The sequence below is a fragment of the Stegostoma tigrinum genome, chromosome 4, assembly GCF_030684315.1.
Source record: "Stegostoma tigrinum isolate sSteTig4 chromosome 4, sSteTig4.hap1, whole genome shotgun sequence".
Taxonomy (NCBI): domain Eukaryota; kingdom Metazoa; phylum Chordata; class Chondrichthyes; order Orectolobiformes; family Stegostomatidae; genus Stegostoma; species Stegostoma tigrinum.
Window position 1 is genome coordinate 49,655,492 of NC_081357.1, and position 25,418 is coordinate 49,680,909.

Consider the following 25,418-nt stretch of genomic DNA (forward strand, 5'->3'; position numbering starts at 1 on the left):
TCTTTTTTAATTGATGGACTAGATTTGATTAAAAGTTTGTTGGTGCTGCAGATCCTTCAACTCTCCAACATGATAATTGGTGCAAGGCATTAAAGAAAGGGAGTGACAATAAGTTGGCCAATCATAAGGGAGAAACATTTGAGGTCACAGACAGCAAGTTTGAGGTATTATAATCGCTATATAATCAGGGTAACATTGTGAAATCTAAAAGGAATGAGGGAACTCGAGGTAGATGTAAGGCGTTGATGGCATGTTGTGGAATCTTCAGTATAATCACAGCAGCTTGGACAGAATCCCTTATCTTCATCATCGTCACCATCACCATCATCAGTGGTCACTTGCAGACAAGGATAACTCTCTTCCATTTTCAGGGTGAGTCTCTCGGTGGCTGTACATACCAATGCAGCCACCGCAGGCTCTGCTACACTTGGGGCAAGGTCAAAAATCACATGACACCAGGTTATAGTCCAACAGGTTTATTTGAAAACGCAAGCTTTCGGAGCTCAGCTCCTTTATCAGGTATAGTATGAGAGACCGGGTATACGACATAGAATATATAAGTTGAAAGGTAACAATCCTAACACTGGCTGCTTCTTGTTGAATCTTTAATCAGTTAGGAAGGAGACTACTGATCAAAATGCAAAATCCATATTCCTTTCAAGTTATTGTCCCAAGATAATTAAAGGTTAATTAAAGGTAATTAAACATCACACAACCCTGCCATGGCAACCTCTGCAAGACATGTCAGATCATCAACATGGATTCTACCGTCACACGTGGGAACACCACCCACCATGTACACAGCAGATACTCATGTGACTTAGCCAATATTGTCTATCTCATACAATGCAAGCAAGGATGCCCCGAAGCATGCTGTATGGGCGAGACCACGCAGACACTATGACAATGGATGAATGGATAGCATGCAACCATCACAGGAGAGGGGTGTTCCCTCCCATTGGGGACCACTTCAGTGGTCAAGGACATTCGGCCTCAGATCTTCGGGTAAGTATCCTCCAAGGTAGACTTCGAGATATATGACAACGCAAAATCGCACAGGCTGATAGCCAAGCTCCATGTCCATGAGAATGGCCTCAGTTGTGACACTGGGTTCATGTTGCACTACAAGTATCCCACCACACTATATACTTTCACACACATACTCTGTCTTGCATGCACACATGCTGACACATTTACACACACCCTCTCTCACACATCCACTCTCAAGCAAACACATACACTCACCGCCTCTTTCTCACACATACATACACACATGCACAAACGCATGCACACACACCCTCTCTTTCTCACACATACACAAATGAACACACACATCCTCTCTTTCTCACACATATACACACACATGCACACACACCCTCTGCTCAGCAAGTTTGCGTTGTTGTGTGTCTCGAAGTCTACCTTGTTGAAATATAGCCTGGTGTCATGTGATTTTTTCACCTTGATTGCCCCAGTCCAATGCTGGCACTAGGAGCAGGTGGTGGTCATAGGACAGGGTGAGTGGGGCATTGGTATGACAGCGCACTCCATTCGCTGTTTTTGTTTGGCTTCCGCTTTTACCCGATGGCAAGCCTTGAGGTGCTCACTGCCTTCCTGGATGCTCCTTCTCCACTTTAGACAAACATAGGTCAGTGATCCCCTGGTGTCAGTGGGAATGCTGCATAACATCGGTGAGGCCTTGTGGTTATCATCGAAACATTTCCACTGTCCACCTGGATCTAGCTTGTTGTCTCGAAGCTGGGAGTGGAACACAGTCAAAAGGGTGCAGTGTCTAAATCAATTATCTCTTTCAAGTTAGTCCTCGGCATCAATTGTATTAATTTTTCAATAATGGCACAGGTCCCTGACTAAAAGAGAACTGATAGAAACATGACAACGAAATTGATTTGGTCTTCATTATACACCTGGATGATGAAGGTCCAAAAGCACTAAATAACCTTTTTATCATTCCTGTATCAGTGATGATGGGAACTGCAGATGCTGGAGAATCCAAGATAACAAAGTGTGGAGCTGGATGAACACAGCAGGCCAAGCAGCATCTCAGGAGCACACAAGCTGACATTTTGGGCCTAGACCCTTCATCAGAGAGGGGGATGGGGAGCGGGAACTGGAATAAATAGGGAGAGAGGGGGAGGCGGACCGAAGATGGAGAGAAAACAAGATAGGTAGAGAGGAGAGTATAGGTGAGGAGGTAGGGAGGGGATAGGTCAGTCCAGGTAAGACAGACAGGTCAAGGAGGCGGGATGAGGTGGTAGGTAGGAAATGGAGGTGCGGCTTGACGTGGGAGGAAGAGATGAGTGAGAGGAACAACAGGTTAGGGAGGCAGAGACAGGCTGGGCTGGTTTTGGGATGCAGTGGGTGGAGGGGACGAGCTGGGCCGGTTTTGTGATGCAGTGGTGGGAGGGGAAGAAGTGGGCTGGTTTTGGGATGCAGTGGGGGAAGGGGAGATTTTGAAGCTTGTGAAGTCCACATTGATACCATTGGGCTGCAGGGTTCCCAAGCGGAATATAAGTTGCTGTTCCTGCAACCTTTGGGTGGCATCATTGTGGCACTGCAGGAGGCCCATGATGGACATGTCGTCTGAGGAATGGGAGGGGAAGTTGAAATGGTTCACGACTGGGAGGTGCAGTTGTTTGTTGCGAACCGAGAGGAGCTGTTCTGCAAAGCGGTCCCCAAGCCTCCGCTTGGTTTCCCCAATGTAGAGGAAGCCACACCAGGTGCATTGGATACAATATACCACATTGGCAGATGTGCAGGTGAACATCTGCTTGATATGGAAGGTCATCTTGGGGCCTGGGATAGGGGTGAGGGAGGAGGTGTGGTGGCAAGTGTAGCACTTCCTGCGGTTGCAGGGGAAGGTGCTGGGTGTGGTGGGGTTGGAGGGGAGTGTGGAGTGGACAAGGGAGTCGTGGAGAGAGTAGTCTCTCTGGAAGGCAGACAAGGGTGGGGATGGAAAAAAAGCTTGGGTTGTGGGGCCGGATTGTAGATGGCAGAAGTGTCAGAGGATGATACGTTGTATCTGGAGGTTGGTGGGGTGGTATGTGAGAATGAGGGAGATCCTCTGGGGCGGTTGTGGTGGGGGCGGGGTGTGAGGGATGTGTTGTGGGAAATGCAGGAGACGCGGTCAAGGGCGTTCTTGACCACTGCGGGGGGAAAGTTGCCGCCCTTGAAGAACATGGACATCTGGGATGTGCGGGAGTGGATTGCCTCACCGTGGGAGCAGATGCGGTGGAGGTGGAGGAGTTGGGAATAGGGGATGGAATTTTTGCAGGAGGCTGGGTGGGAAGAGGTACTATTTTTCCATCCCCACCCCTGTCTGCCTTCAAGAGAGACCACTCTCTCCGCGACTCTCTTGTCCACTCCACACTCCCCTCCAACGCCACCACACCCGGCACCTTCCCCTGCAACCGCAGGAAGTGCTACACTTGCCCCCACACCTCCTCCTTCACCCTATCCCAGGCCCCAAGATGACCTTCCATATCAAGCAGATGTTCACCTGCACATCTGCCAGTGTGGTATATTGTATACATTGCACCTGGTGTAGCTTCCTCTATATTGGGGAAACCAAGCGGGGGCTTGGGGATCGCTTTGCAGAACACCTCCACTCGGTTCGCAACAAACAACTGCACCTCCCAGTCACGAACCATTTCAACTCCCCCTGCCATTCCTCAGACGAATGTCCATTATGGGCCTCCTGCAGTGCCACAATGATGCCACCCAAAGGTTGCAGGAACAGCAACTTATATTCCGCTTGGGAACCCTGCAGTCCAATGGTATCAATGTGGACTTCACAAGCTTCAAAATCTCCCCTTCCCCCACTGCATCCCAAAACCAGCCCACTTCTTCCCCTCCCCCCACTGCATCCCAAAACCAGCCCAACTCCCCCCTCCCCCCACTGCATCCCAAAACCAGCCCAGCCTGTCTCTGTTTCCCTAACCTGTTGTTCCTCTCACCCATCCCTTCCTCCCACCTCAAGCCGCACCTCCATTTCCTACCTACCACCTCATCCCGCCTCCTTGACCTGTCCGTCTTCCCTGGACTAACCTATCCCCTCCCTACCTCCTCACCTATACTCTCCTCTCTACCTATCTTGTTTTCTCTCCATCTTCGGTCCGCCTCCCACTCTCTCCCTATTTATTCCAGAGCCCTCTCCCCATCCCCCTCTCTGATGAAGGGTCTAGGCCCGAAATGTCAGCTTGTGTGCTCCTGAGATGCTGCTTGGCCTGCTGTATTCATCCAGCTCCCCACTTTGTTATCTTTTTATCATTCCTATTTGCTTTCTTAAAAGAACTTTAAGTTGTTTTAATCTGGCTTCCAAGTGTCATGAATGTGGGTCAGTTCAGAATGAGCAACATTCACATGTCGGTAACTTTTGTCACAAGTGGATGAATGACATTAAAGTACTTTGAATATGGGTCATTGCAGGATGGGCTAAATCGAAACATTGCTGATGTGGATTAGTGTAGGATAACCACATTGTAGTTGTTTAATATGTTTGCTGTACTCTTTTAGTACATTCTTATTATCTTTTATTGTGAATTTTTATCACAAGTGAAAAATAATTGCATACCACAAGGAAGCTGAATCCAATATTGTATGCCACAGCTAGAGAAATCTGGTGAGCTCAAGGTCCACGAGATACTTTTTGGCAACTACCCTTATGTTAGCTAGTGTGAGGGGTAAATTATTCACTTCTGTTGACTTTTCAGCTATCATCCTCAGCAACGTATTGACGATAGTCGGTTCTCCCTTATTTTAGTAGGTGTCTCATCTTCATTGATGCTGGTAAAGGTGCACATAGACTAATCAGCATGACCACAGTGTCATGAATGGTGATGGACGATTAAACAACTCACTGGAGGAAAAGGCTGCAAAAATATCCACATCATCAATGATGGGGCACCACAGCACATCAGTGCAAAAGATGACTAAAACATTCTCAATAACCTTCAGCTAGAATTGCAGAGTGGATGACCCACCTTGTCCCAAGCATTCCATATAATGAAGTCACTCCAGGACATGGACTGCAGCAGTTAAGAAGGTAGCACAACATCAACTTCTTAAGGAGAAACTAGGGATGGGCAATAAAATCTGGCCTAGCCAGCAAACATCTTGTGAACGAATTTTTAAAAATGATCACGTAACTGAGTGTTGAAAAGGCAGTGCCACTGTACCATTGTCAAAGGATTGGAGTGGGAGGGAGAACCACCACTGAGCTCATTGTTTCAGTCTGTCTCTATCTATGTTAGTGATTGATTGTCAGCAACATCATTGCCAGGATTTCCATTTTCTCTCCCACTGAATACTAACTATAGTAGGAACTAGCTGACAAATTTTGCTGTACAGATATATTTCTACTGCCATGTGACTATGCATGCAGTTTTATTTCAGGTAAAGTAACTGTACATTAATAATTTTCCTCCCCAATCTGTATTTTTTCTTGGCATTATCATCTTTCATACTCTCCGCCTGTTTATTACAATAAATGCCTGATTCTATTCTTCCCTCAATTAATGTTTGCATTCTCCTCTTCCTATTCCCTCCCCAGTTTGTGCTGGCTTATCATTTCTCAAACTGACTTGAATCTTCCCCATTCTTTCCATTCATACCTAACTGTCTCCATTCTCCCACTATATCTCAGTGGAAATGCGATGTAAGAGTTTAGCATTTCCTTTGTCTGCAGCCATAAACTGCTCTGACAATTCATCATAACACGGTGTGAAGCTGGATGAACACAGCAGGCCAAGCAGCATCAGAGGAGCAGGAAAGCTTGATATTTTGGGTCGGGACCCTTCTTCAGAAATGGGGGAGGGGAGGAGGATTCTGAAATAAATAGGGAGACAGGGGGAGGCAGACGGAAGATGGATAAAGGAAAGGTAGGGTGAGAGGAGACAGACAGGTCAAAGAGGCGGGGTTAGAGCCAGTGAGGGTGAATGTAGGTGGGGAGTTAGGGGGAATAGGTCAGTCCAGGGAGGACGGACAGGTCAGGGGGGCGGATGAGGTTAGTGGGTAGGGAATGGGGGTGGGGCTTGAGGTGGGAGGAATGGTTAGGGAAGCCGGGACTAACTGGGTTAGTTTTGGCATGTGGCCGGGGGAGGGGAGATTTTGAAGCTTGTGAAGTCCGCAATGATACCCTTGGGCTGCAGGGTTCTCAAGCGAAATATGAGATGCTGTTCCTGCATCTTTCGGGTGGCATCATTGTGGCAATGCAGGAGGCCCAGGATGGACATGTCGTCCGAGGAGTTGGGGGGGAATTGAAATAGTTCGCGACTGGGACAGAGCATAGGTGTTCTGCAAAGCGGTCCCCAAGCCTCCGTTTGGTTTCCCCGATGTAGAGGAGGCCACAACGGGAACAGCAGATACAGTATATAACATTGACGGATGTGCAGGTGAACATCTGTTTGATGTGAAAAGTCTTCCTTGGGCCTGGGATGGCGGTGAGGGGGGAGGTATGGGGGCAGGTGTAGCACTTGCTGCGGTGACAGGGAAAAGTGCCGGGGGTAGTGGTGCTGGAAGGATTCTGTTTTGACATACTACCCGACCAACCTCCAAATCCAACGCATCATCCTCTGACATTTCTGCCATCTGCAATCCGACCCCACCACCAAAGACATTTTCCCCTCCCCACCCTTATGTGCTTTCCGGAGAGATAACTCTCTCCGTGACTCCCTTGTCCGCTCCACACTCCCCTCCAGCTCCACCACCCCCTGCATTTTCCCTGCAACCAAAGCAAGTGCTACACCTGCCCCCACACCTCCCCCCTCACCCAGATTCCAGGCCCGAGGAAGACTTTTCACATCAAACAGATGTTCACCTGCACATCTGTCAATGTTATATACTGTATCCGCTGTTCCCGTTGTGGCCTCCTCTGCATCGGGGAAACCAAATGGAGGCTTTGCAGAACACTTATGCTCTGTTCGCAATGAACAACTACACCTCCCAGTCGCGAACCATTTCAATTCCGTCCACCCCCAACTCCTCGGACGACATGTCTATCCTGGACCTCCTGCATTGCCACAATGACACCACCCGAAAGATGCAGGAACAGCATGGGCACACTGCAGCCCAAGGATATCAATGTGGATTTCACAAGCTTCAAAAACTCCCCTCCCCTGACCACATGCCGAAACCAGCCCAGCTACCCGCTTCCCCAACCATTCCTCCAATCTCAAGCCCCACACCCATCCTTACCCACTAACCTCATCCCGTCCCCCCAACCTGTCCGTCCTCCGTGGACTGACCTATCCCCCCCTAACTTTCCACCTACATTCACCTTCACTGGCTCTAACCCTGCCTCTTTGACCTGTTTGTCTCCTCTCAACCTACCTTCTTCTTTATCCATCTTCTATCTGCCTCTCCCTGTCTCCCTATTTATTTCAGAATCCCCTTCCCCTCCCCCATTTCTGAAGAAGGGTCCTGACCTGAAACGTCAAGCTTTCCTGCTCTCCTGATGCTGCTTGGCCTGCTGTGTTCATCCAGCTTCACACCGTGTTATCTCAGATTCTCCAGCATCAGCAGTTCCGACTATTTGTCTGACAATTCATCAGTTCTGCACCTTCCACTTGGTCCAGCTGTCATCCTTGGGATAGAGCATTCCAGTGGTACCAAATGCCAGATTCTGCAAAGACATTGTGAGGATACCCACCTAGAGTAGACTTCCAACTCTTGAAACAGCAGCAAGAGATGCTGTGAGACAGTGAAATGGTGAGGAATGGGGTTAGGAGAAGAGATAATTTTCATCTGCAAATAACGTGTTATTTTAGAGAAAGTTTCTTCTGAACTGTTCCATTTTCATCAACTAAAGTTTGGTTGAAGTAATGGAAAGGCAAATTACCAGCATCACTGGTTTTATTACCATAATTTCAAATTTGCTGACTTTTGTGTATATCACAACTTTCAGAAGGTAAAAACCAGGAGTATGAAACAATCCACTGGTTACCATGCAAAATATATGAGACAGTGCAATTCAATCAGTTCTCATGTCAAAATCTTTCGCATTCCATCTGGTTGTCAGCTTCATCTTAAATTCAGTCAATCACTGACGTTCAAAAGCACCATTAGTGTCACCTAATGTGACTGGGGCTTTACTGTTGACTTTGTATCACTAGTAGATTAAGATGACAAAATTGGCAACAGTTTGAACAACAAAAATGAAAATAGTCAATTTAAAATATGAAGTTATCCAACATTACTTGCTCAAAGTCTGAGAACATGAAACATTTCCGGAAACACAGTTGACACTTAGGAAAATTACTCAGTTCTCCAATCAAAAAAGTCAAAATTCTCAGTTCTATTACCTGGTTTTAGGCACTATTCCTTTGCGGGCTACTTTAATGTTATCTGAATTTAAAATTTTAAATAGATTAATGTTTTTGTTAAAATAGGTTGTATTGATGTATTACTCGCGAGCTTAAATAGCTGGCGAGGAGCAATTCCAATGTGATAATTAAGTTTAATAATGAATGGTTAATAGGCTGAATTGTCTTCCTATAAATGTGTTAACACATGGGATATAGATATCACAAAACAGTTCAATCAATATTTGCCTAGCTACTGGAAAAAGAGAAAAATCTTACCTTTTGGAAGCACTCATTGCTGAGGGGTGATGTCTTCAGTTGTGATAACAGTGAAAGTGGACGATAAAAATTTGGAGATAACACAGTGTGGAGCTGGCCACGCAGCAGCAGAGGTGTAGGAAGGTTGACATTTTGGGTCAGGACCCTTCTTCAGAAAAAAGCCTTTCTTACTTTTCCTACTTTTTTGCTCCTCTGATGCCTGCTGTGCTCCTCCGGCTCCACACTGTGTCTTCTCTGACCCCAGCATCAGCAGTTCTTATTGTCTCTGATAAAAATGTGGAATTTTTTTTGTACTTATGGTGTTATTATTTACATAGTATCAAAATTAACCCTTAATGACAGTCAAAAAGTGCTGCATCAATATTAAAATCAAATAATTGTGAGAAAAGCACTGATGATCATGGTAAATAAGAATCATTGAGATTAATAGAAATAAAGCATTTGATTCGATACAATAGATCTTTTTGCTGGGTTGGCTAAATTAAAGTCGGTCATGAGATTTCAAATTACAAGGGGACTGAAATGGTTTTGCATGATTTTAATCTTGCCACGGTTGATATTATTTGAAGCTTATGCATTTATTTTTCGATCACAGCTGGCAACTTATGCTTCATTGCAAAGCTCTGTCATGAGCAGGATGCTGAAGTTGCCTGGAGTTTGGAGCCTGAGAAGTTGACTGTTGCATTTCATGTCACCGTTTTTTTTTCTGTATATTTATGGCCAATGGAGATTATATTAAAAGACATCACAAAGTTAATAGATGGAGTTGGAGAGAGAATTTGCCATTTTGTCACTTCAACTGTATAGCTGTTTTATGGCTGTAACAGCCTGTTTTCCTATCAAAAACACAAATATTGGACATATGATCAGGCATCACTGTGGCTCTTGTGCCAGTGCACAAACAGCTCAGCTCCAGATTAGTGCAGTGCTGCATGGATCATGCATTGTCATCACATTCAAATTTGATTTTGACCGACGTGCTGAACAGAGAAATTAACCTGGGAAATTTACTAAAATCTTAAAAATTATCTGGAGTAAAATGTCAAATAGTGTAAACATCATCAGAATCCCATTTGGGTTTCAAAGTGAGAAGTTTCATTTTTTAAAAGGAAGTATACAGGTTTTGCCAATTTCATTTGCCAACTAAATTTGTTTGTTTAAATCCCCCCATCTGTGATCTGGGGGATGTTGCTTGCTGAAGCTGCTGATGTACCAAAATCTGTTGTTTGATCCTTCCACCTCCACTATCACTGTGTTGCCAAATTCCTGTTTCCAGTGTAGATGAATGTAGGAGGAGAACAAGAAATGTGCTTGTCTTCACTACTGAGTATATTTTGTCACATCCATGCATTAGAGTCAGGTCTAAAAGGCTGTTTGTGAATGTTGTTCTTTTTTTTTAATATTATAGGGCCATAGTGTACTGTCAGTGGATTGACAACCTCCATGAGACCAGAAAAATATTGTCTGTGTCAGGTCCATTTAGTGGTTTTCTGAAATGGTTACTGTGCCACCTAACAAGAGGAATTGTTAAACGGGAAATGTACGGTCAAGGTATTGGTCGCTTCTCGAAGGAGGAAATATATACCTTAATGGAGAAGGATATGCGATCACTTTCTGTGATTTTGGGTGAGATGGAAGCTTATTTTGGTGTGATGTGCTGTATATTTCATCGTCCTAACACTCATTTGAATGCAAACCTCACCTCCATTGTTTATTAGTCTGCATTTAGAGAAAGTTTACCCCATTGCAGATCCTCACCCTCAATTTACTTTATACATGAGTCTTAGTTATAGGAACTACAGAAGGAATTAGAACTGTAGAACGATACAGCAGAATCTTGTAGGGATCAGAACAGTATGGACAATGGTAGGAAATCTGGCAGGATCACACAAGAATTCCATTGAGACCTTTCTCAATATTGGGATCAACTTGTTACACCTTTTAACTAAGTTCCAGGCACCAGTGTGAGATCCTTGCAAGTCAGCATTGAGTTGCCTATAAAGGAGAATTATTGATTGTTAACAATCTTAATAACTGCAGATTACATATTCCATTTACATTTCACAGGAATTTGAGTGTTAGAACGATCGCTGAGTGACCTATCGGAGTCCAAGTTATCACGCTAGATCTCTGTCCTGATTAGAGGGTGCTGAGCAGGTTACTTTGTGCGTTCCTCAGGAAGTCAGGCCTTTCTAAAGAAATGAAGGTTTAACGTACGACAATCATAATGGAAAAAAAAACTTAGGAAGGGGTGGGTGGGGAAATTAAAATAATATTTTATCATTATTCATATTCACCTTTCTATAGGAGCACTCACAGTGAACAAACTATATGTTTAGAGCTCCGGACATGGAAATCAGAGCAGGTACCTGAAGATTCCAGCTCACTTCTTCCTTCAAAGGATTACCATGTGGGACACCAGGCAGCAACATTTCAGGGCACTCTCCATGGGTACCAGCCATATACACCTCACATTCATGGACATTGGCATCTGACATGTCCCGATATCTCTAATTTCTCATGGCACATCTCTGATCTGTTTGCAATACACTTCTGCATTCCAAGTCTGCATGCTGGCGTGCAATGGCGACCATTATTGTAATGCTGCTGCAAGGACACTTTGCCCACAGGGCCACGCACCCAGCTCATTAATTAGAGTAGACTGCATTTCTGGGCTATTTGCTTCCTCACTGCTCACAGTATCCCTGCCTTGCCCATCAACCAGATATACCAGGCCTAAGGTGTTTCTGTCTTGTCTTGCCATGTAGAGTAGATGCAAATTCATTAAGCTTATCGTGGATGTCAGAAGTCCTCAGTTAAGGGACCTAACTTTGGTCAGTGGGCCCATAAGACCATAATACGCAGGAGCAGAATTACACCATTCAGCCATTCGAATTTGCGCCACCATTTGATCATGGCTATGTTTCTCAACCCCATTCTCCTGCCTTCTCCCCATAACCTTTGATCCCCTTACTAATAAAAAACCTATCTATCTCTGTCTTATATACACCCAGTAACTTGGACTTCACAGCCTACTTTATTTCTAGTGGATTCCATGCCAGGAAAGCAGCCTGATTTACAGTTGTGGCTCCCTGTGGGGGAGGATCGGCTCCGGATAAGGCTGTAATTCCAGCAGCCTGAAGTTACAATATGATGATAGGGCAAGTGGTGGTAGCTTTGCCCTATGAGAGAATTGGTTGCTGATGATTTGCCCTGATCCCAAATTCTGTGAGGTGTCGAATTAAATGGTATCCTCACAATAGGGTTTTCTTATAGTGGGGGTAGTGGGAATATACAATCATAACATATAACATAATTCAAATCCATTCTTTTTTCTCACTGAGTCTAAATCATATTTTATAAACCTCAACAGGAACACCCCAAGTTGTGCTTCCCTAAAGTTTAGACTGTCAACTCTTTTACCCTACCTTACAGTATATACTAGGTATTAGTCTCGCTGCTCCCTTTGCTAAGACTCAATAGCACCAATTGCATAAAATAATACAGCATAGCAGTGTCACAGTTCATGCATCATTGTATGCTAATACTACTGTGTAATACAATGTGCGACTGGACAAGAAGTAGCTTAATTTACTGGATATGACATTACAATATTCTAGCACCGTGTAATGTTTTCTGATGTGTGTGTTACAACATAATGCACTGATATTATTGGGCAGCAGAGTACAGTATATTGATTCTATTTTATCTTAAGTTAAAGTTCAAGCTATTCTAATTAGAGTATTCCACATTAATGAAATGAAATATGAGAGAGAATATTAATTGAATGGATGTACCTAGTATACATGATAGTAATCAAAAATGTACTGCTCACTCTATTTTTATAGTGGTAGTTTTAAGGTAATGTTGAGACTAAGTTTTATTTTTGTTTGCACTTTTGAGTTTAATTGGATAAAGATTGAAGGTACAGAACGTAGAAGGAGAGAATATTAAAATAAGACAGTCAGCACTGATTTTAAATGTTTTACAGTCACTGGTTCAGGAGTGAGATTCATTTTGCCAATGTGTTTTTATCTACCTTCCTAAGAAAAGTCATTAAAGGATGGAGTTGGGGAGAAGGCAGTGTGGTGTTAAAGGGGAGGAAATGGGGAAAAAAACACAAAACAAATACAAATTGATCTGGTCTGATGTTTTTAGGTGATAAAAAGTACATTATGGGCCCAAGGCCTTCTACAGTGGATGCTGCTGTTTTTGGTCAGTTGGCCCAGGCTATGTGGACACTGCCGGGAACCAGGCCAGAAAGACTGATTAAAGGTAAGAAGTTATAACGTATAGGAGTGATCTCAACAATGTAAGCAAACTTTCATTTCTGTGTTTATCTCACTCTTTTCCATGTCATTTAAAGCATGAAGCTGCATATGATCATAGAAATATAGGGACGTAAAGAACTCAGTAATAGCAGTAGGGCTTTTGACCCTTAGAGCCTGTTCTACCATTCGAGGAGATTATGGTTGTGGTCTCAATTCCACTTTTCTGTCTGCATTTCTTAACCCTTGACTCCTTTTGTCTGGCAAAAAATACAGCTCAACTTTGAATAAATTCAATGATAAACAAACAAAAACAGAAATTACTGGAGCAACCCAGCAGCTCTGGCAGCATCTGTGGAGAGAAAACAGTTATTGGTTTGAGTCTCGTGACCCTCCATGACTGAAAGCAGCTTGGAAAAGATGGTATTTATACTGATGAGGTGGTTGGCAGGGGTGGGGTAGATCTGCAGGAGGTGGGGTGGCAAGAGGTTGGGCAAGAGGGGTAACTGAGCAGATAATGGAGATGGAGCCCAGACTGAGAGATAGTAAGTCAGGGAAGAAGAAAAGCTAGTTAGATGATCTTGAGGCCTATGATTAGTTCAAAATAAGCTGGTTGTGCTGAAAGCAACCTATGTTATGACAGAACCTGGAGTGTGGTTTGGGTAATAGACATGGTAGGAAGTGATCATGCTCTAAAATGGTTAAACCTGATGTTGAGACCTGAAGGTTGTAATGTCTCCAAGTGGAAGATGAGGTGTTGTTCTTCCATCTTGCGTTAAGCCTTGCTAGAGCACTGCAGCAGGCCTGAGATAGAAACCTGAACTCCAATGGATGTAAGGTTTCTTCATAAGATTACTCCTTCATTGAGCAATGAGTCAAGTGAACTTTCTCGATATGGCTTCTCTGTAATTATATCTTCAATCAAGTAAGGCGACCAAAGCTATACACAGTACTCTCCATGAAATCTCACAAAAAGCCTAGAGAGCTGTAGTAGAAACTTCCAGCTTATTCCATTTCCCCGGCAACATGCAGTAACATTTCAATTGCCTTCCTAATCACTTGCTTTACCTGCACACTAGCATTTTATAACTCACATACCAGGATGTGCAAGTTCTTCTGTATCAGAGTTTAATCAACAATGTCAGTGGTGGGAATGGATGAATTTGTCCCAGATTCCCTGGAAAATTCAATCATAGGGGCAACCAGTGAGATAAAATGTGACTCTACTTGTGTAGGTGCAAAATCCTTGAGGAGTTGCTCTTCCAGTCACAGATTGGTCCTCTCCTCTGATTGGGCCTGATAGGCTCACGACTGAATCTATCAGAAGTAAAGACAGGAGAACTAGGATGTGATTGGAGAGGCAGTGAGTGACTTTATAAGTAAGTAAGCCTGGAAGACTTTTGCTAGGGTTCATGGGGATAGGGCTGCTGGGGCTAAGAGTGCGACAGCCGGAGGAGTATGGGTTCAAAGGAAGGTACAAAGTGAAGAGAGTGATGCTGCAAAGGTTTGGGGAGAGGGAGATTGCAAAGTGTTGGGGGAGAGGAAGAGAATTTGCAAGGGGATAAGTAGGGGAGGTGGCTGCAAGAATCGAGGGGGAGACTGCAAATGAGTGGGAGAGAGCGATACTGCAGCGGGGAGAGAGAGACTGCAAGGTGGGGTGTGCTTAAACTCTATTGAGCTACATCTGCAAATTTTTTGCCAACATATTGGTCATGACTGTGTACCAAGTCTGTGAACCAAGAATTTGAATACAGATGTAGCACTGTAATCTTTTTCACTTCAAAAGTAATCATCAGCAAAGCTTTATGCTTTAAACAAGATTAAAGGTTAGCTTATTAGACAAGTATTGATGAAAGTTACTAAAGTAGAAAGTGGTAAAATTTTCATTTGGTAGAAAACGCACATCATTTCATGGGATGTGGGCATCACTGTGAAGGTGAATATTTATGGCTTATCCCCAAATGTCTTTGAATTGAGTAGTCTGATGGGATATGGCAGTGGATTTGTTCCCCTAAAGAGCATTCATGAACCAGACGGTTACTTATGAGATTTATAGTTTCCTGGTCATTATTACTCAGGCAAACTTTCAATTTCAGATTTTTTAGTTCGATTTAGTTTCTACCAGTTACGATAGAATTTGAACCAGATCATTTTTTCTGACCAACTGGATATTGAGCATGTGATGTTAGAACTATATTTCTCTCAATTCCATTCCTTATACAAATAATTATGATCCAAAATACAGACATAAGGATCTAAAGTAAGGGTAAAAATAATCATTGCAAGTGCAGGTCACTTGAAGTTCTTCTTTCTAAAGTGAATGTGTTAAAACGAAGTCCGATTTGGCGGATTATTTCTGTAGTTGAACAGTTAGAAATTACTCTCTGGTTCTGGATGTGAGTTTGCTCGCTGAGCTGGAAGGTTAGTTTTCAGACGTTTCGTCACCATTCTAGGTAACATCATCAGTGAGCCTCCGACGAAGCGCTGGTGTTATGTCCCGCTTTCTATTTATCTGGTTAGGTTTCCTTGGGTTGATGATGTCATTTCCTGTTCTTTTTCTCAGGGGACGGTAGATTGGCTCCAAATCAATGTGTTTGTTGATGGAGTTCCGGTTGGAATGCCATGCTTCTAGGAATTCTTGTGCATGTCTCTGTTTGCCTTGTCCTAGGATGGATGTGTTGTCCCAATCAAAGTGGTGTCCTTCCTTATCTGTATGTAAGGATACGAGTGATACGGGCTCAGAAACCATAACCACGCTCCCCTACATCAAAGACATTTCGGAAATGAATCCCAGACTACTCGGACCTCTTGGCATCAGGGTAGCCCACAAACCCACCAACACACTAAAACAGCAGCTAATGAACTTAAAAGACCCTATACAGACAACAAATAAAACGAACGTCATCTACAAAATACCTTGCAAGAACAGTGACAAACACTACATTGGACAAACTGGCAGGAAGCTAGCCACCAGGATACATGAACATCAACTAGCCACAAAACGACATGACCCACTATCACTCGTATCCTTACATACAGATAAGGAAGGACACCACTTTGCTTGGGACAACACATCCATCCTAGGACAAGCCAAACAGAGACATGCACGAGAATTCCTAGAAGCATGGCATTCCAACTGGAACTCCATCAACAAACACTTTGATTTTGGAGCCAATCTACCATCCCCTGAGAAAAAGAACAGGAAATGACATCACCAACCCAAGGAAACCTAACCAGATAAATAGAAAGCGGGACATAACACCAGCGCTTCGTCGGAGGCTCACTGATGATGTTACCTAGAATGGTGACGAAATGTCTGAAAACTAACCTTCCAGCTTAGCGAGGAAACTCACATCCAGAACCTCAACCTGAGCTACAAATCTTCTCAATACTCGCTACTACTCTCTGGTATACACAGTCTGGAGAATAAGTCTGGGAGTCAGTGAAGTCTCCATTATTGAACTTTTAAGGAACTGCAGGCTAGAGCTTGGCTGGATTTTCGCTTTGATTTTGATGCCTGCCTCTGCCTGCCTGTTGAGAAGCAGTTTCTGTTTCAAGATGTCCCTTATGCTGTTCAGATGTTTCTCCTCTCATGTCCACAGCCATATTTTATCAGAACCAGTCTAAAAATCTTTAAATGCTGGCCATTTAAATATAAATCATTGTCCACAAAGCAAAGTCAGTTATGCCCAAATTCCTTGTGTTGTCCCTATGTCTGTGTTCAACACTACAGAAAGATTGAGTCTTCATACCATTTGAAGGTTCAATGGACAGTCTTGGAATTTTTGAGTAAATTAATGATCCTTTATGATTAACCGTAGTATAGTATAATCTGATCATCTACCTTGACTGCAGTTAAATCCAAAAGAGAAACTTGTAGGTTTTTTGGGGAAATATTTTGTTTGATTCCTTGTGTTCATTTTGAAAAACAGTTTAGTTTTCTTTACAAAATATAAGCACACATTTTAATTGCCTGTATCCCTTTAAAGGATCTTTACCGCTTCCTGACTGTTTGCTTTTTCACTTATCTTGGGAGTTATTGGCAAATTTAACTACAGTATACAATCATACATTACAGAAGAGGCACTTTGGCCCAAGGAGTGTGTATCGCCAAAATTACAACACTGCCTACAATAGTCCCATTTTCCTACACTAGGCCTATAACCTTGACTGTCATGACACCATAGATTCAGTTTCATTCAAGTCATCCAAATAATTGATGCACATTAAAACCAGCCCAGCTCGTCCCCACCTCCCTAACCTGTACTTCCTCCCACCTATCCCTTCCTCCCACCTCATGCCTACCTCCATCTCCTCCCTACTAACCTCATCCCACCTCCTTGACCTGTCCGCCCTCCCTGGACTGACCTATCTCCTCCCTACCTCCCCCCCCACACTCACCTTTACTGGCTCCATCCCCGCCTCTTTGAACGGTCTGTCTCTTCTCCACCTATCTTCTCCTCTATACATCTTCTATTCGCCTCCCCCTCTCTCCCTATTTATTTCAGAACCCCCTTCCCCTCCCCCATTTCTGAAGAAGGGTTTAGGCCCAAAATGTCAGCTTTCCTGCTTCTTTGATGCTGCTTGGCCTGCTGTGTTCATCCAACTCTACACTGTGTTATCACATATTACAAACTGGTTGTTTTATGCAGATTGTGCAATTTTTTATATTTTTAAATAAATAATTTTTGCTTCATAAAAATGCCTCAGAAGATATAGGAACTGCATGGCAAAGATTGTAGTGATGAGGAAACCAAATCTAAAAAATAGTCCCACTAAATAGCAGAAATATGACTTTGGGCCCTGTTGTGTCTGATATCATTGGTGTAAATTTGAGTCCTTTTCAGCAGTGATATAAATTCAGGGAATTTGCTTTTGCATGGGAAAACAGTGTGATTGTAAGCTGCTGAAGATTCTCATAGCAGTTTCATAGAATCACTATAAAGTACAGGGTAGTGAAGTAGGCATTTGGTATTCTTGCTTTTACTGGTCAGTGCAACGAGTATAAGAATTGGGATATCGTGTTGCAACTGTTCAGGACATTGGTGAGGCCACTTTTGGAAGACTGCATTCAATTCTGGTCTCCCTGCTATGGGAAAGATGTAAAACTTGAAAGGGTTCAGGAAAAGATTTACAAGAACATTGCCAGGGTTGAAGGGCCTGATCAATAGGGAGAGGTTGAATAGGCTGGGGTTATTTTCTCTGGAGTGCCTGAGGCCGAAGGGGGCCTTTTACAAAGGTTTATAAAATCATGAGGGGCAAAGATAGGATTGATAGCCAAGGGTTTCTTCCCCACAGTAGAGAAGTCCAAAACTAGAGGGTATATGTTTGAGGCGAGAGGGGCAAGATATAAAAGGGACCTAAGGGATAACTTTTCACGCAGAGGATGGTCTGTGTATGGTATGAACTGCCACTGGAAGTGGTGGAGGCTGGTACAATTACAATTAAAAGTCTTCTGAATGGGTGTATGAATCGGGAGGGTTTAGAGGGGTTTGGGTTAAATGCTGGCAAATGGGACCAGGTTAATTTAGGAAATCTGGTTGGCATGGATGAGTTGGACTGAAAGGTCTGTTTTCCTTCTATATCTCCATGACTTTCTGACTCGAAGGATCGGGGACATTCTGACATCCTCTAAAAATGCATGTCGATCATTCGCATCCAGACTTCCTCAATCTTTTGCACTGAAAATCAGCGGTACTGTGTTCACGGGCTTCAGTTAAAATTTGTGAGGAATTCCACGCATTAATGTTCAAAGTGGAGCCTTTGGTATTTTGAAAAGAAAGTGACCTCAAGTGGTTATGATAAGTCATAGCAAGCAACATCTATCTCATGGAGTTCTCAGTGTGGCTATAAGGTGGCGCTCTGGTCAAAATATCTTCGCTCTTTAAACCACTGGAGCAAAAGCATTCTTAGTCATGTCCTTTTTGTAAACTGACTGATAGTGCTAATCTATTAGTTACAAAGATCACTATTAAAAAATAGTTGTAGTTGATCCAAACAGTGTCAAACAAAAGAAATATATTAGTAACAATCATAAGGTGTATAGACGTATCCATTTAATGTATTTTATAAATGATTTGATTTATAATATGCATTATTTAGATTATTTTATGTATTTTTAAGGTAGTGCTTTAATTCCAACTTCAGTATGCAACTAGATAATTCTCACAGAAGGAAAGGATAAATTGTGACAAAGCAAGAATGCAATGTAAGGATGCTTGTCCCTTCCTTCCTCTTATTTAACCAAACACATATTCCCCTTCCCCCACCATGTTTCCCTACACCCCTCTATGGCCAAATTGATCCTGGTCCCAAATCTCCTTGATGGGTCTGTCTTGCCCAGATGGTACCCTGGGCCTACTGGTGCCATTTTCTCCACTGCTCCTGTTGATTGATTGGCAACTGCCAGAGACAAGATTTCCTCTCTTTAGGGCAGAAGTTCCACCTCAATCCAATTAAAGGCCTGAAGGTAATTATGTGCCTGTGGGTTGTGCTGGTCGAGTTTGCTCAGGTCTCTCCTTGACCTTTGGCCATAATGGGCAGGGTCTGCTATTTCCTGTCAATATAAGGTCAATCAGCTGGAATATTGCTTTCAAATCTGGGCACCATTTTAGGAAGGAAGTGAAGGCATGAGAGAGATAAAAGAAATTATGTAATTTTTGCCTTGAGCACAGTATTTTACCTGATGCTGCAATGTCTGTGTTATCTGCTGTAATGAAAGAAACTGGGCAAGCACAATATGATATTGAAGAATCTACGAGACACTCATTATAGCTAACTATTATTGTACAAACATTACATTTGCAGGGATATCAAAGTGTCGGGGCTGATAGGTGGTTATGTGTTTAAAAGAGCAGTGTAATGTTAATAGCGTGTCATGTTTCAAATGGTCTGAGTTAAGATGGAGTCTGAAATCTTTATACCTACAGGTCACATGCTCTGATGTAGTAATAATGTCATGTAATGTAATAATGTAAGGTAATAATGAGTGTTTTGCTTCAAGCTAACAGACCATGAGTCACAATACAACATAAGTAGTTCATGAGAATGGTTCCAGGAATGGGGAGTGTGAGTTATAAAGATAGATTGGAGAGTTTTTTTTTGCAAAAAAGAAGCTTGAAATCAGATTTGTTAGACACATTCAAAATTGAGTTGTCTGGACAGAGTAGATGGGAATAAACTATTCCCACTAGTGAAACAAAAGGGGACAGATTTAAAAGAATTGATAAACAATGCAAAGCCTGCATAAGGAAAGGTCAGCTTCAATTAAGATAGTCATCAAGACCCTGGCTGTTGGATTGCACTGGAAATCAGGTGCCTTACTAAAAGCATAACTGTTAACTAGACATTAGGTTTTCACCAGTCTTCTTAATAGACTCAAAAATAGCATGTTTAATACAGGCAAACACATTCTACAAGCAACCAGTCATCAACCAAGCTGCTATGTTAAATAAAGTATATCCCCCTTAAACCCAAACACATTCGCCCATTGCTACACAGTTAAGATGACCCATACCCCACCATGAGGCCACATGAAAAGGACACTTTGAGGCAACCGTTGTCACTTTCTTGTCGATGAGTTCACGTTACTGTCGGTTGCAGAATGGCGAAAATCTTCAGACCACATTTCAGATTCAGATGAAAAACTGCCCTCATATTTAAAACATTACCAAGTGTTTTTTCCCAAAACTACATCACTGATTTAGAGTGCTGCATATCTGTACTAACGTCTCCAGCAACTGACCACAGCTTTTAGATATGTGCAGGATAAAAATCATCCATCAGCCCCGTTCAGAATTGGTTGAGTTTGCTCTTCAATTAAAGCAATAAAACTCTTACCCTGGAGGAAAGTACGGAGAAATTTTATACGATTGTATTTGGGATGAAAGATTTTAGTCAGAATAGAGAGAGAAGATTATTCTCTTTAGAGCAGGGAGGATATGAGAAGATCTAACAGAGATATTCAATATTAATGTGTTGAACAGATCAAAGCTCATGCATTAACTTTAGCATCACATCTAGCTTGGCAGCAGTTAAACTTTGTTGGGTGGTTTTTGTCATCCAGTTTGCCTTCACTGGATGTGCCTTGCCTGTTCCCCTCAATGCAGCCTTTAAGAGGCTAACAGATGCTTAGAAAGAAGGAAGAGATGATACAGAGCCACAACAGCACATTGCCTTCTCTCTTCATTAGAGCGAAAATTACTTCAGTAAAGCTTAAGGGTGGCCACTCCGCATGTGGATTAACAAGTGGAGGCAGGCCTGCGCAATCCTCCAGTACGGATTAAACCAGGCGTTGGCTTTTGTTTAGCCAACAGAAGGAAAAACATCTATTGAAAAGGCATCTTTCACAATCTCACCAGGTTCTAAACCACTTTACAGCTGAGCAAATCTGTTGAAATGCATACATGATTGTAATGTGAGGAACATTTTCAAAAAATCACTCATGGGATGAGGGCATCACAGGCTAGTCCAACACTTATTGCCCATCTTTAATTGCCCAGAGGGGAGTTTAAAAGTCAACCACATTGCTGTGGGTCTGGAGTCACATAGGCCAGGCCAGGTAATGTTGGCAGTTTCCTTCCCATTGGCGAACAAGGTGAGCTTTTACAACAATCAACAATGGTCTTCATTAGATTCTTAATTCCAGATTTTATTTTAACTGAATTCACATTCCACCATCTGCTGCAGCAGGATTCAAACCCGGGTTCCTAGAACATTACCTTTAGATTAATAGTCTAGCAATAATCCCACTAGGCCAGTGCATCTCCATCACATAGAAGACAGTTGAAGAACAGATACTGACACCTGGAAAACTCTGTAAATATGCCGTAGTCCTTTTATCTACAAAGGTGGGTGAGGCCTTGGTTTAATGTCTCATCTGAAAAACTGCACCTCAAACAGTATAGCACTTTCTCAGTGATGGACTGAAATGCCAGATTAGATTATCTGCTCAAGAAGTGAAGCTTGAACCCACTGTAAGACTTGATCCAAGAGGCAGAGATTAACAAAAGATAGATCATGATCACAAGTGATTTATAGCAGTTTAGTTATGAAGTAACACTTGCAATATATTCCACAAGTTAAATAGAGAGAAGAAAGATGCAACTCATACATCAGGTGATAATAGTTTATTGTTCCCTGATTGATTGAATGAATGAATGAAGCAGAGTGATGCTGCTCTCTGTTGCTAGTGGATAATTCTGCTGTTGACAGTCTTAAAGTTAACCAGGGTATTAGGCTGAAACTAGCATAAATCTACCTTGGGACATTCTGTTGACCACACTCGGTTTGTTTACATTTGGGAAATACAACTCCATTTTATCAGACTGAGGAATGTTTTGCATTAGGGCCTCTGCTGGAGTTTTGTCTTCACCAGAGGTAAAACCACTGTGATGCCCAGTGTCTGTCTGCTCAGGTGAGTAAGTATAGAATCTTTCATGATAAGGAGACATGAAGTTGAGAGTAATGTTAGATACCCCAAGGCTGGACATCTGAAATTATTGTCATCTATTCCAAAGTTTGAAAATTTTAGCACACCAGTCTTTTTTTTTATATATGGTAACCCACCTATGTTATCTGCAAGTGATGACATTGCTTTATGGGCCACTGGATTGTGACAGATATCTCACCTGCACATCACTCTAACCTCTTGGGGGCTTTGTGAAGGAAGTGTTTTAAATGGTTTGGATTAACTCATCTTGCAAACTCATGTCCCCTCCTTGCTCAGTATGTGTGAGGATTTGCTGGCATTCCACTGACACCATTTAATGAGCTCATGGCTTTTCAAGGGCAAAACAAGATGAGTTCCACTCAGAGGGGTTATAGTTTCTGATTGATTGTACAATTCACTGTAGCTCATTGTAAAACCTGTCCAATTTTCATCTCATTGAAGTCAAAGCCAATTCAGTTTATACTGAAATGGGCTGTGTCACAATTATTCCCAGTATATGGCACGTATAATATGTTCATAAGATAAGGATGAACCTTACCTAGCAGCTTTCATCATTCAGATTTATTGATACAAAGTTGTTTTTTAATTGATCAGAAAATTCTGGCAATTGACTAGAAGTAAGCTGGGTAACTGTTAGAAGGGGGAAGTGATAAGGGAACTGTGGTTTACTAAAGTAATAATATCTGTATATTGTAGAGGAGAAGACTGACTTATGGGCTACTAGAATTGAAAGGATTGAGGTTAGTAAGGAGGAGGTATTATCAATTTTAAAAGGTGTGAAGATAGATAAATCCCCTGGGCCAGATGGGATTTTTCCGAGGATTCTCTGGGAAGCTAGGGAGGAGGTGGCGGAGCCTTTGGCCTTGATCTTTGAGTCCTCATTGCCTACAGGTTTAGTACCAGAGGACTGGAGGATTGCAAATGTTTTGCCCTTGTTCAAGAAGGGCAGTAGAGATGACCCATGTAGTTAAAGACCTGTGAGCCTTATGTCTGTTGTAGGAAAAGTTTTGGAAAGGATTCTAAGAGATAGGATTTATAATCATCTAGCAAGCAACAATTTGATTGGAGTTAGTCAAAATGGATTCGTCAATGGCAGGTCCTGTTTCACAAGCCTCTTTGAGTTTTTTGAGAAGGTGACCAAGCATGTGGATGAAGGTAGGGCAGTTCATGTGGTGTACTTGGACTTCAGTAAAGCCTTTGATAAGGTTCCACATGGTAGGCTATTGGAGAAAATACAGAGGCATGGGATTGAGGGAGATTTAGCAGTTTGGATTAGAAACTGGCTTTCTGTAAGAAGGCAACGAGTGGTGGTTGATGGAAAATATTCAGCCTAGAGTCCAGTTACTAGTGGTGTGCCTCAAGGATCAGTTTTGGGACCACTGCTGTTTGTCATTTTTATAAATGACTTGGACGCAGGCATTGGTGGATGGGTTAGTAAGTTTGCAGATGACACTAAAGTCGGTGGAGTGGTGGACAATGTGGAAGAATGTTGCAGGTTACAGGGAGACTTGGATAAACTGCAGAATTGGGCTGAAGGGTGGCAAATGGAGTTCAATGCGGATAAATGTGAGGTGATTCACTTTGGGAAGAATAATAGGAAAGCAGAATTCTGGGTCAATGGAAAGATTCTTGGTAGTGTGGATGTGCGGAGGAATCTTGGTGTATATGTATATAGATCCCTGAAAGTTGCCACCCAGGTTGATAGTGCTGTTAAGAAGGTTTACGATGTGTTAGGTTTTATTGGTAGAGGGATTGAGTTCCGGAGCCATGATGTCATGCTGCAACTGTACAAAATGCTAGTGCGGCCTCACTTGGAATATTGCGTTCAGTTCTGGTCGTCACATTACAGGAAGGATGTGGAAGCATTGGAAAAGCTGCAGAGGAGATTTACCAGGATGTTGCCTGGTCTGGAGCGAAGGCTGACTGAAGGAAGCCTGAGGGACTTGGGTCTGCTCTCATTGGAGAGAAGAACGCTAAGAGGGGATTTAATAGAGACATACAAGATGATCAGAGGATTAGATAGGGTGGACAGTGAGAGTCTTTTTCCGGGGATGATGACGTTAGCTTGTACAAGGGGGCGATAGATAGGGGTGATAGATTGAAGACAGATGTCAGAGGAAGGTTCTTTACTCAGAGTGGTCAGGGCGTGGAATGCCCTGCCTGCCAATGTAGTTAACTCAGCCACATTAGGGGCATTTAAACAGTCCTTGGATAAGCATATGGATGATGATGGGATAGTGTAGGGGGATGGGCTTAGATTAGTTCACAGGTCAGTGCAACATCGAGGGCCGAAGGGCCTATTCTGCACTGTATTGTTCCATGTTCTATGATTATTATCATATATTCATTAGTCACCACAGTTCAAGGACCATAGAACACTCCTCATGTATTGGAGAGACGTGACTGGTGGTGGTCATTTTAACCTGAGAGTCAACATGTGTCTCACGAGAGACAAGGTTGAATAGATGAGATCTTCATGGTAACCTCAGCCAGTGTAGAAACTCCATTGCAAACAAACCATCCAGTCAACTGACTCCCTCAATATAGGGGTAACCAGGGTTTCTGACATAATCTGAGCCTGGATCTTGAGAATGTCTGGAAATAGTCATTATTTCTAATCTGGTGAAATTGTTTGAGCCAACAGGGACTTTCACCATACACCGTAAGACCACAAGATGTAGGAATAGAATGAGGCCATTCGTTCTGTCGTGTCTACTCCACTATTTGATCATGGTTGATATGTTTCTCAATCTGACGCTACTGCTTTCTCTCCATAACCTTTGAGCCCCTTACTAATCAAGAATCCGTCTTTGTCTTAAATATGTTCAATAACTTGACCTCCACAGCTTTGTGGGGCAATGAGTTCCACAAATTAACTGTCCTCTATCTGAAAAAAAATCCTCCTCATCTCAATTCTAAAGCGCGGCCCCTTCTCTGAGGCTCTGCCCTCAGGTCTTAGTCTCATTGTGGAAACAGCTTCTCCATGTCCAGTCTATCCAGGCATCTGAGTGTTCTCTAAGTTTCAGTGAGATCCCTCATCATCCTTCTAAACTGCAAGTACAGACCCAGAGTTTTCAACCGTTTCTCATATGATAAGCCCACAAA

The 25,418-nt window shown here is 42.9% G+C and overlaps 1 protein-coding gene across 2 annotated transcripts in view; it reads left to right on the plus strand.

Moving 5' to 3' along the window:
• faxcb (failed axon connections homolog, metaxin like GST domain containing b) overlaps window positions 1-25,418 on the plus strand; it is a 70,306-nt gene that overhangs the window by 42,091 nt on the left and 2,797 nt on the right. For both annotated transcript variants that reach the window (XM_048531385.1, XM_048531384.2), the window contains 2 exons: window positions 10,003-10,220; window positions 12,753-12,869. In XM_048531385.1, the coding sequence (XP_048387342.1) occupies window positions 10,003-10,220; window positions 12,753-12,869 (335 nt within the window). The remainder of the gene's footprint in view (window positions 1-10,002; window positions 10,221-12,752; window positions 12,870-25,418) is intronic.